This window comes from Artibeus jamaicensis, unplaced genomic scaffold (assembly GCF_021234435.1).
Source record: "Artibeus jamaicensis isolate MK-2021 breed Jamaican fruit bat unplaced genomic scaffold, CSHL_Jam_final scaffold_3222, whole genome shotgun sequence".
Taxonomy (NCBI): Eukaryota; Metazoa; Chordata; class Mammalia; order Chiroptera; family Phyllostomidae; genus Artibeus; species Artibeus jamaicensis.
Window position 1 is genome coordinate 1,782,808 of NW_026522038.1, and position 12,550 is coordinate 1,795,357.

The 12,550-nt window shown below is 38.0% G+C and overlaps 1 protein-coding gene across 3 annotated transcripts in view; it reads right to left on the reverse strand.

Moving 5' to 3' along the window:
- TBCK (TBC1 domain containing kinase) overlaps positions 1-12,550 on the reverse strand; it is a 186,122-nt gene that overhangs the window by 17,752 nt on the left and 155,820 nt on the right. For all 3 annotated transcript variants that reach the window (XM_037154438.2, XM_037154439.2, XM_053657031.1), the window contains exon 25: positions 3,363-3,522. In XM_037154438.2, the coding sequence (XP_037010333.2) occupies positions 3,363-3,522 (160 nt within the window). The remainder of the gene's footprint in view (positions 1-3,362; positions 3,523-12,550) is intronic.

A 12,550-nucleotide genomic window follows, 5' to 3' on the forward strand; every position in this document is an offset into this window, starting at 1 on the left:
TAATACAATGTGGAACAAAAGTAGGTTTAATTTTTCATATGGAAAATAATGTAGTAATTAATAAATAATAATACAAGAATAAACTCTGTTTCACGTACTAACAATGGTAACCTACTTTTTACCCATTCTGTATACTGTATGTATATAGCCCATTTTGTTTATTCATTCATCTGTTGGTAGAGACTTGGGTTGTTTCCACCTTTTGATTATTGTGAATAATGCTGCTATGAACAATGGTGGACAAGTATCTGAGGTCTTGTTTTTAATTCTTTTGGGTATTTACCTAGGAGTGAAATTGATGGCGTATGATAATTATACGCTTGCATCTTGAAGGAACCGCCAAACTGTTACACTGTTCTTTACAGCAGTTGCATTATTTCACATCCCCCTCGGCCATGCACAGGGGTGGAGGGGGGGTCTGATTTCTCCACACCCTTGTCAGCACTTGGGTGTGACACTGTGCTTTTGATTTGCATTTCCCTAGGGAGTGACAAAGGTATCTTTTCATGTGCTTTTTAGCCATTCGTGTATCTTCAGAGAAATCTCTAAAATGTTTAAAGATTTTCCCAGTTTAAAATTTGTTGTTTTTTCTGTTGTTGAGTTGTAGGAGTTGTAAGCAAATAAATATATAACTGATCTTTGTGTGTTGATTTTGTCTTCTGATATTAAATACCTATTGGATATATAATTTACAAATATTTTCTCCCACTTTGTGGCTGATTAGGATTGCTGGCCACCACCAGAAGCTGGGAGCAGCCTGGGAAAGATTCTACCCAGAGTCGCAGAGGGAGCACGGCCCTGCTGACTGACACCTTGACTCATGACCCACAGCCCCCCATGACGAGAGAATGAATCTCTGTCATGTTAAACCACCCAACTTGTGTTACCTTTTATCACAGTTTTGGAAAATTTATTAACACATGCTCTGATACCTTTTATATTTTCATGCCTAATTGTTCTGACTAGAATTAATACTGATCCTTTTCAAACTCATCCAACAAACTGAAGAGAAAGGAACACTTCCTAACCCATGCTATGAGGCTAGCATTATTCTTATACCACAGCCAGACACAGACCCAAGAAAACTACGGACAAATACTCCCGATGAATACTGATGTAAAAGTCCTCAATCAAATACTAGCAATATGAATTTAGGAGCATATTAAAGGATTATAGACCATGACTAAGTGGAATTTATGCTAGGAATGCAAGGGTAGTTAAAACATATGAAAATCAACCAATGTAATATACCATATTCATAGAAAGAAGGGAACAAAAACTCATAATCATCTCAATTGATGCAGAAAAAAGGCATCTGACAAAATTCAACATCACTCCCTCATCAAAACATTCAATCAAGAAGGATTTAACAAATTTTACTCAACACGACAAAAGCTATAATGAAAACATCTAACTAACAATACTCAACGGAAAAAGACTGAAAGCTCTAAGGTCAGGAAGAACACAAGTATGCCTGCTTTTGCAGCTTTTACTCAACATGGTAGAGTTTCTACTTGTTTTTGAAGTTTCTGCAGAGGAATGGAGTATCAGAGCTGTCTACTTTTATTTTGCTGAAGTTACTTCTAAAATCAAGAATTTTTATATTATCATCATATGTAAACTAGTACTTAAAATGCACATATATGCAAATAAGAGTACTGAAAAGAAAATTTATTATTATTTAACAAATTCTATCAAAATGACATACATACCACAGCTTTAGTTCTAAGATGTTCTCATTAGTCATCAACTATACTGACTTTCTCTGAAATAAGTGTATTTAGATCATTCCCCGTCAGATACTAGAGTTACATAAAAGAGGAGTCAGAGATTTATGAGTTATAACTAACAGTCAATTGAACTTCATCATCAAAGATGACCTTCATTTAGTGTCAAAAGCCAGTGCTACCACCAGCCCGGTACTTGTGACACAGAAATGGTCTATGACCAAAGGCACTGAAGTGCTCATCTGACTGCATTTCCAGTGACCACATTACTGGATTATTCTGTCTACACTGATATATAAAGGAGTGTACATGTTAGAGGGGAATATTATATCTCCACTGCTAAATTCTTTGGGGAGGACGTTTTTCTACGTATATTACCAACCTTTCTTTCTGTCCCTCTGTTTACTCTGCTCTAGGAAGGGGAGTGACTTGATCAGTACATCTGGGAAGGCTCAGTCATGTCCTTCTTTCTCTGGGAAAGAAGCTGCCTGCAGGGAACAAACTACCTCTGCCCCTTTTCCAGGAGCAGCTGTTTCTCCCTTTGGAAAAAGGGCCTGTCCTAGTTCAACGTCACCCACATGCAGATACGCCGCACTCTGATTCTGGGGGCTTTGTGAGCAAGCCCTTGTGGCTCATACTAAACTATGTTCTCCAACTTGTCTTTTATTATTTTTTAAAATATTTTATTTATTTATCTTTAGAGGGGAAGGGAAGGAGAGAGGGAGAGAAACATCAATGTATGGTTGCCTTTCGTGTGTCCCCTCCTGGGAACTGGCCTGCAGGGAACTGGTTCGCAACCCAGGTATGTGCCCTGACTGGGAATCGAACTGCGATTGTCTGGTTCGCAGGCCCGTGCTCAATCCACTGAGCTACACCAGCCAGGGCTCCAACTTGTCTTTTATAAAAAATAAAGTTTTTTTTGATTACCACCCAAAGTCAAACCTCCTCCTGTTACCATATATTTCACCCACTTTACCCTTTATGACCACAATATAACATACAGATGATTATTATAGAATTGTACACATGAAATCCAAATAATTTTATTAACCAATGTCACCCCAATATATTTAATTAAAAAACACAGGGCATATTTTTGACCTTTACATTCTTTGTTTTATTTTTCAGTTTGCTTAGAACATAGCCAGGGGACAGCGAAGTCATTTTACTGTGTCATGTACTCCTCCCATCTGAAAGTTCAATATCCTTACTGAATTCTCTGTCATCAAAAAGTTTTGAGCCCACAGTAAATAAAACTGCAAAATCCAACAAATTCTACCACGAGCTTTCAGAATCTCTAATAAAGCCCCTATGTTTTTCTCCAATGAAAAGAATTGAAGATACTTCTTTGCAATTTCAGATAGCAGTTTTTTTAAAGAACACCTTAGGCTATTAGGCTATCATTTGGATCTTTCTAAGCTTACTACTGAACCGGATGTTGCACACTGAGGGAGAAAGTTTGCATCCTTTTGCCGAGAAAAGGCAGACAAACTCTTCTATGTAAGAAAATAGGTAGGTCTTGAAAGTTCATTTGATATGTGGCCAACTCCTGAAGAAATAAACTTTTAGACAATCTGTTATAGTAGGCAGGCAAATAACCCATCATGCACATATGACATTTCTGAGTGCACTTACCTCTGCTGTGTGCTTTGCCAAATTCCCCACAATGACAATGACCTTCCCTTTGAAGCTCTGGAGCATGGCGGTGTAAGGTCCCTGGGTGAGCACCCCTTCTGCGGTGAAGGCAGCACTGAACGGAATGTTGATGCTTCCTGAAATGTGACCCCGAATAAAACTGAGACAGAAAGTTTAAGGAAAACATTTATTTGTGTGCAGACCTGATTGTGAGAGGTAATTGATTCCCAAAGGTAATGCCATTAAAATCAAACACAAAGACCAGACTTGAAAATTCCCTCAGCATATAAAACTGGTTTAGTTATACAAGTAAAGGTTAATTTAGCTTATTTTCCCAGACAAATGAGGCTAACTTGACCTGAGTCACTTCTTGCTAATGTCACTGAAAAATGTAAGTGAAACTTAAATTGTTCCCCCAAATTGATAATGAGGTAATCACTAATTAGAATTTAAGAAAATTCTAATACTGTGATCAATAAACAGTCACTGCCTCCCCACTGGATAGGCTGCTTTATAACAATACGCCCGGGCCTTATTTGATGTTTTGGTTTGAGGGTGGGTTCTCGGTTTGCAAACTGTTTTTGGTGTGTGCACAATAAACTTACTAATTATTACTTTGGTCATTCATTGGTTTTATTTCTGAACTTCTGACAGTTCTGAACATCTCCCATGCTCACATGATTATTTTATATAAATGAAATAAAGCACCTATAAGCAAAAAAAGTTAAATATGAAATTGTAATGGAAGACGACTGGCCAAAGATGTAAAGCATTTCCTAATTAAGGAAGCACTGTGAAAGTGGTCAGGAGGCGGCAAATCAATGGCGGCCTCATGGGCTGCAGAACCATCATGCCTTTAAGCTCATCACCGCTATGATTACTTTAAGGCTCTGAAAGTAATATAGCCAAGCAGATATTCTCAGATGTAATTTGATATTGCAAAAGCTTATCTACTCTGGCCAAGCCATTAGTAAATGAGACTCTATTTAGAATTGTTAACGGTCGCCAGCACTGGTCACATTTTTCAGTAAACTTACCTGACATTTCCACTCTTTTCAATGTTATGGTCTCTAATGGGACTGACACTTATTATATTTGTACTTTAGAAGGGTTCTGATGGTTTCACTGGCTACAACTGCTAATTTTGGGATAAAAAGCATATATTAGCTTAAAATATTTAGCAATATCTTAAGATCTTAAATACACACACACACATACACACACCATCCTACATAATTAAAAAGTACAGTTAAAAAGATGTTTATTCATAAGAGCCTATAGAGAAAGAGATTCTTAAATATTATTTTTCATCAAATGACTATTCAAATAAACAAAACAACACCTGTAAAAACTGTTATAAAGGAGATATATGTGATGCTTTGATAGGCTATATCTCCTTTTGGGGAGGACAGAGGAGGTTTTCACTGAGAAAGTACGTGATGGCTGAGTTAAAATCTGAAGAACCAATAAAAGTTAATTAGGTAAAGGGATGGAATGGAGACTGGGGAAATATGAGGCTCCTATTCTCAAGAATAATGGTACTATTCGACCACATACTTTATTTCTAAATTTTTTTTAGTCAGCAGCTTCTTCCTTATTTTTTCTTTAAAGAAAAGCATTTGGTATTAATAAAAGACTATAAAAAGTTCTGAAAATGAGGAGAGAGAGAAGCATTAGCATGTCAGTGTACACTGTTTCATTAGAGTATTTTAAGATGGACACAATTTATATTCGTGGGCAGAGTATCCTTGGATTTCATCAGCACTAGTGTCTCAATATTTACAATTATTCATTCTTCTCAACTGCAGTTCTCATGACCAGTGATGACTTCGTTCTCAGCATATAATTACTCTGGCAGTACTTTTATTTCAGTAAGAATCCACTTTACAATGAAAATTTTTGATACCACAAAGAACCTAACAACTCAAATATTTTCAGCAAATGTATATACATCTGCCCATCTGACTCAGGTGCCAGAGGATTTCTGTTTATCAAACAGCCCTTATCAACTGTGAATGTGTTTTTTTTGTTTGTTTTTACAATAGCAAAAGAAATACAAACTTCTTTTGGTCAAATACTATAGCAGACATGTTTGGTCCCACCACCCTGCTTTCTGCTGAAAGGGGCTCAACTGCTGACCTGGTGAAAGGGAGAGTCTTGGCTGCCGTGTTCGTATCAGATGCTCCTGCCACAATCATGAGTGGCAGCAGGGTCGGGAGGGAGAGGGTGAAGGGATATCTGATGCAGGCTGAGCCAATCAGGTTCTGTCCTTAATCAGAAATGAAGATAAAATATAATGCTCAGGGTATATTAAGCTTTATAAGCTAAAGTAACATTTGAGTGTCTTCTATATACAATTTGTTCAGCCACACAGTAGAAATTTGGTGACTATGGAATAAAAGTAGCTATAAAAACATAAAGGCATCTAGTTATGATAGCAGTCATCTGGCCAGGTGTTTGAACAGAGCTGTTTAGTTCCCTGAGAGCACTCTGTGATATATGCTAGTAAGCATTTTTCTCTGGTAACCGGTGACCTTACCCTGTTGCAGTGAGCCGTTCCCCAGCCCCCAAACATACTACTCAACTCAAAATTCCATTTGGCAGGTATTACCAAAGTCACTCAAGGGTGTGCTTGTAATAAAGATAAATTTTCACATCAAACAGAATCTGGTTGCCCAATGTATAGATAGACCAGAAAAAGTACTTTAAATTTTTTGTGACAGAAGTTGGATTATTAGAACAGTTAAGGATGATGTGCATTGTTTTCTAGGTGTCTGAAATATGAAGACTTTCCTGTACTTAGTCTAAGTCAGTCTCCATAACAACACTGTCAGCACATGTACCATAGTTTAATCAAGCAGACAGAATAAATGGCAGCTCTAAAAATAACATAGGTATATTTTACAGGTAAATTACACAGGTAAATGTTCATATCCTAGAAAGTTTCTTTACAAAAAGATTTTAAAATTCCTTTAAAATATTTCATGGCTCAAAATTTAACTAGAAACAATCTCATGTTTTTCTAAACCCTAAAAGAACACAGTGTTTTCATTGTGAACAACACTTAGTGACATTATACTTCTATACACAAAGCATACTGGTACTTCACCAGACTGCTTATGAAGTCATCACACCTTTATGTTAACTTGTTTGTTTGCAATGTTAACTAATTATAATTAGTAAAATAGAGCCAGCCCAAAGTAGAGACTAAACCTTTAGACGATCAATAGCCATAAGGAAATATGGTATTAAACCCATAGTTTCTTTCCTTTTATATCATGCAACTAAATAGTGCTAATATATGTAAAAATTGTATCTTTAGATGGCATCATTTTCTTCTTGTTCAGCCCATTGCTGCTTTCTCTGAAGGGCATCGTCACCTACCAAATCAGTCTGAAAGTTCAGTTCTGACATCTCGTCAGTGGCGACATCTGGCTAATGAGGTAGTCTGACTAAGGTAGCTCTCCTGCACTAATAAATCCCATCCTCCTACCTCTCCATTCCCGCTGCCACTTGCCCGCTTCAGATCCTCACTACCTTGAGTTTAAACTATTGCAGCAGTTTCCATTTTCTCCAGCTCTCATCTTTTCCCTTGGAAATCCATTTTACTGAATTAAAAATTTAAAAACAAAGTTCTGATGATCACAGAACAACAGGTTGTTCAATCTGCTGAACAACATTCCATGGTAGCCTATAGGACAATGCCCAAATTTCTCAGTTCAGCTCTCACAAGTACGGGCCCAACTACTCCCATTCCAACGAAACTGAATCCCATACTGTTTCCCACGTATGTTCAGTGCCTGCAGTCTTCTCTGCTTAAACACCTTCTCCCCATATTTTTGGGTGTTTCCTCCATGAAAGTTTCTCTTCCCACAGCATCTGTACACCTCTCGTGGCAGCATCTTGACCTCGTATAAAACACAGTGATGTACTCGACTCCCACTGAGACTTCAAACCACTTACAGGATCTGTCTTTATCTCATCTATGAAACTGCAATGCTGAATACAGTGCCTAAAATACATCTTCACTATTTGCTGAGTAAGTAAGTATCAGGATTGTGCCAAACCTAGAACAACTTGTGTCAATGTCAAATGTGTTAAATGCCTCCCACCTTTACAGCTAGTGGTACTGCTACCTATCAATACACAGTGTAAGAAAAGGAAAAGAAACATTATTAACAAACATTATTTCTCTGGATTTTTCTGCAGCACAGGTGCTAACCCAGAGGGTCCAGTAAAACTGGATTATTTGAGGGCACATCTACAGTCCCCACTCCTTGTGCTGTGAATACGAAGGGATGTTTATGTACATCCAACCTCTGGGTGATTCCATCCTTCGAGTCCCACCCACACAGGACGTCCTCGCCCATCCTTCCTCCACACTGCATTGATCTTTCTAAAATGCCAATCTGAGAATGCCATTTACCTGATAAAAATTCTTTCACATTTTGTTACAGCCTTTGGAACAAAACCCAAACCACTTACACAACTTTGGACATTCTAACGAAGCTGCCTTTGTTTCCTTTAGCCCCACATTACACTCTCACTCGTCCCAGCCACGCACACGCAGGGTCCTGGTGATTCACTGCATGTGTCCCCCCCACCCTCCCTGTGCACAGGCAGTTGGTGTTTTCTGTCTGAAAAGTCCTCTCTCTCTTTGTTGCTCAGGTAGCTTCTACTTGTCCTTCAAGACCCATATCAGGTACCACCTGGCTTAGGTGGCCATCCTTACATTGCCATGGCCTTTTGGGTATGTCTCAGACACAGACCATTTCACACCGTATTATCATTATCTATTTAATGTCTGTTTTAGACACAAGACTCTGAGCTCTTGGTGGGCAGGGGTTCTGATTTAACTCTGTTTCTTCATTGGCGAAGCAGGTCTTCAAATAAGATTAACTGGCTGATCAAATAAGACCTTGTGGCACTTGGGACCTGGGTCTCAGAGCAAATCGGAGCTCTTCAACAGTAAATCGACTGGTCACAGCTAACTAGTAGTCCAGACAGGAGACATTCCTCAGCAGTGGCTGCCATATATGCCCACATTATTTCAGATACATTCAGATAAAGGAATAAATACAACAAGGTAGAAATTTTAATTCTGGTGGTTTGAACCTAGAGACAAATGGGATGAAAAAAAAAAACCTTACGAAACCTCCTTCATTATCTATCCTGCTTTGCACACAAGTATCTCTCTTAGATATGCTGAAGAAATTTAAAAAAATAATCTTCAGGATACAGAGACAGGAACAATAGCATTGCTAGAGATGAAACACATGGTATAATAATGACAGCAACTGAGATTGTGTGTTTTTCATAAAAAATTTTTCGGCCTGAGATGGTCTTTCCTGTAACTTCCAACATAAAGTAAAAGGTAACAGTTTTGCAAATAAAGCTGCAAAAATAGCCCTGACTTCAAGCAAAAGACAGCGACATTCCCTCCAAGTATTTGTTCACGGATAAGACCTGTGAGACCACTTGTTTACCTGACTAACACCGCTCTGACCACGAGCTCCTAGAAATTCGAAACTCAAAATATTTAGAACTATTCAAGAAAAGAACAGTTTGGCTGTGTAGCATCTTTGCAACTAGCAACATTACTTATGGAATTTAGGCCGCCGCATGGGAAACCTTTTCTATTCCTCTTTAAAATACGTAATTAGATATTTGTTCTGAAATCCCAGTAATGTACTGAAGCACAAACATAACTGATATAACAAACATAATCTAGGTGATTTAATGTTACCTAGTTAACACTGCATACTTTTTTCTTATAAAAACAAAATTATGATTTCAACAAAAACACTGCTGTTTGGCTCTAATATTGAGAATTAAGACTAGATTATCTCTATGGTTCATTATCCTAAATTGGGGATTATTCCCTACTGCCGGGGCTGAAGCCGGTCATGCCCCCCCAGCTTTCCTTTTCTGTGCCCCCCACTCTCACTGGCACCCACCGAGGTTACTGGTACTTTCCTCAGATTGTTGGTACGCACCTCTCCACCTGCAGTCACCAACACTGGTAATAGGTTAAAATATTACCCCTTGCAGGGTATTTGTATTTTAATTGAGAACACGTATATTATAAGCTCAATGACTAAAGCTTTGACAGAATTTCAGGTGATGGAGCTTAGGACATGTTGTCCCCAAACAGAGCATCTTGGCTTACTGAGTATTTTAAACTGCAGGAATTTGAGAAGTGACATGTGCAGAAGGACTGTCTGATCTTCCCTGAATCAGGTCATAAAACCTGCAACTGAGAAGTGCGCTCCCCATACCAGAGGATAGGAGCACTCTCAGCACCAAGACAGGGGATCCTGAGAGAACTGGGATGCACAGGTCTTGCAAGCTGCCCCTAGTTTAACCACAGGCAGCTCTATCGCCTTTGCCTGATCCCATTTTCCCAGGACCATCGGTCTTTAGTAAACCCGCATAAAAACGCTCAGATTGAAGCACTTGTTCAGGTCTTCATTTACTTATGAAAGTCCCCATATTACAAAAAAATTCTATTAAATACATTTGTATGCTTTGCTCTTGTTAATTGTCTTCTGTTACAGGGGCCCCGGCCAAGAGCTTAGAAGAATATAGGGAAAAGATTTTTCTTCCCTACATACAAAGGAAGGGTCAAGGGGGCAGACAGTAAGATTGTCCTTTAAGTTCATTGCTATACAGTAACTTATTTTGCTGAAGCGTAAAATTGCCTTCATCCCCTTCATAAACTATCATTTCAATTATTTTACAGGGGTAAAAAAAGATGAGATGAAACTTAATTTTAGGCTTTAATCTCCTGAAAGCACAAATTTGAAAAGCAAAATTTTCACCTATATGAAAATGTAAGAATTCTGTTAGATACAGTTTTCCTGTTTACAAATTTACAAAAGCAAAATAAACCTCTCCTTTGGTGGCACACAGTTGCTACTTTTCCCCTCAACTGTACAGAACTATATTTTGTTGGCAAGAGAGATATAAAATTATTTTTTAAATATATTAGTATTAAGTATTTATTCATTACTTAAACAGATAGGTAAAGTCACAAAAACCCCAGAGTTTAATTGCAAATATTTACCTTAGTGAGAATTAAGAGATATTCTATAAAAATGATTCATTTAAAAATATTATGGGGATTTCAACAGGCTTTAATTTGTTAAGTTTTAAAGCACAAGCATCTTGGTGATAGTTTTGGAGAAAATTTAATAAAATTTTTTTGAATGGATTAAATAGTATAACTTGTTATAGTAGGAAAAAACCATTTCTAATGCTTCCTCCCGCACAGGTTCCATCTTCGCTGTCCACACTTTAAAATGTTCAGTGTTCCTTGAACCCGTGACTGTGTCTGTATAAGGACAACTGTCGGTAGGCTGTTCACTGGGGATTAGGTGCCCTGTATATTCAGCCCTGAAAGTCATAGCTGTTTGCAAGATACGAAGAAATGGGTATAGTTTTGAATCCATACATGTCTCATTCAGTCATTAATTTATATGAATTCTTTTATTTCGGCTGTGTTTGTGCTTAACAGCCTGTGCAGGAACCAAAGAGCTGCTTGCATAAAGCCAAGGAGCATGAGCTTGCATCCACCCACCGCCAGTTACTTGGCCTTGGTCTAGTTGCTTAGTCTTTTTAAGCTTCAGTTTCTTCATCAGTAAAATAGAGATATTAACAGTATCTACTACTTAGGGCTAGCACCATGCTTGGCACACAGTGAGAGCTTAATGGTAGCTATTATTAGAAATCAGTTCCAGTGCGGCCTAACACTGCACCATATACATTTGCATTTTCAACAGGGTAGTAAAAAGTCTTTAGTCAACAGCATAAATTCCTCATTGTGGATTTTCAGGAATTAGTGATTATAGGTATCGCACACTTAATGACATGTTAGTAAATCACAGAATGGAGGTTTCTGACTGTACCACACCATCTCCATGACTTGATTGCTTCTGACTTTATCTGTTTCTTCACTGGTCTCCTTGCTGGTCCAAAATAGGCAAGCATGTTCATACACCAGGGTCTATGCCCTTGCACTTCCTCTGCCTACAATGTTCCTCCCGTATCATTTATAGCCTGCTTTTTTATATCAATTCAGCTGTGCTAAAATATCGCCTTTCTCAGAGGCCTTCCCTGAGTACTTTATAAAACTATCTTTCTCTGTTCTTTGCCATGCTTTATTTTTATGTATAGTACTTACTGCTACTAAACATCATATGGTCAATATATTTACCTATCTTTCCATTTAAAATATAATTTCCAGGACTGCAAGGAATTTGTCATTTGTTCACAACAAATCCTCAGAATCTAGTACACTGATTCCAGGCTAGCACTTACTAAGACAGCCAGTCTGTGTGTGTTGAATGAATGAATGTTAGGTTAGATAAATGATTCTCGCTCTAAATTCTGATTCTCCTGACTTCTTATAAATATTCTCTTGCATCTGGGTTTAAAGGAAGAAAGGCCTCAGAAGTCACTGGATCACTTACAGAGCGCGAGAGGGCTTACCTGTTGCCAACGGTCTCTTTGTGTTATAACTTTGAGGGTACAGGTAAGAGAGCGTAGGGCCCTGTGTCTGCCACCCTGCCTCTCTCCTCATATCTATGTTTCCTGGGGACTTTCTAAGTGCCACTCTGCTGCTGGGACTACAAAGTTTAAAATGCCATGAGCACTATCCACACCTTCCTTCTCCTGACCAGAGAGTACTAGCTGGCTGATGCGTTGTTTGTACCACTTATTTGGCACTTAATACATATTTTCTTTAGTATTCATTTGTTTTCCAAATAAAATATTTTAATGTTTCATATTCTTAATACTAAAAGCAATCTAGTGAATAGAACTATATGTATCTTCTCTTTAAAAATATCCATAGCACTAAAGATAGTAATATTTATTGGTTGCTATTAATGATATCTAAAAAATCAAACATCACATTCTAACACATTAATTTGAAGCAATAAATTTATGAGTCTTCATTACTATGCACAACTTTCTCCCTGCCTTTAACTACTTGAGAACAGACTATAAGATTAATAGAGTAAGAAAGACATGTTATTTACTTCTGTATAGTATGATCAAATGCAACAAAAGAGATTATGAAATGTCTGTGAGTTTTCCAGCCTTGGGAGGCCATAGCTAGACAGTTTAGACACCTCGGTCAAAGGGGATCTTGGAACCCACAGCTCTCCATTCTTCACTGCGTTCTT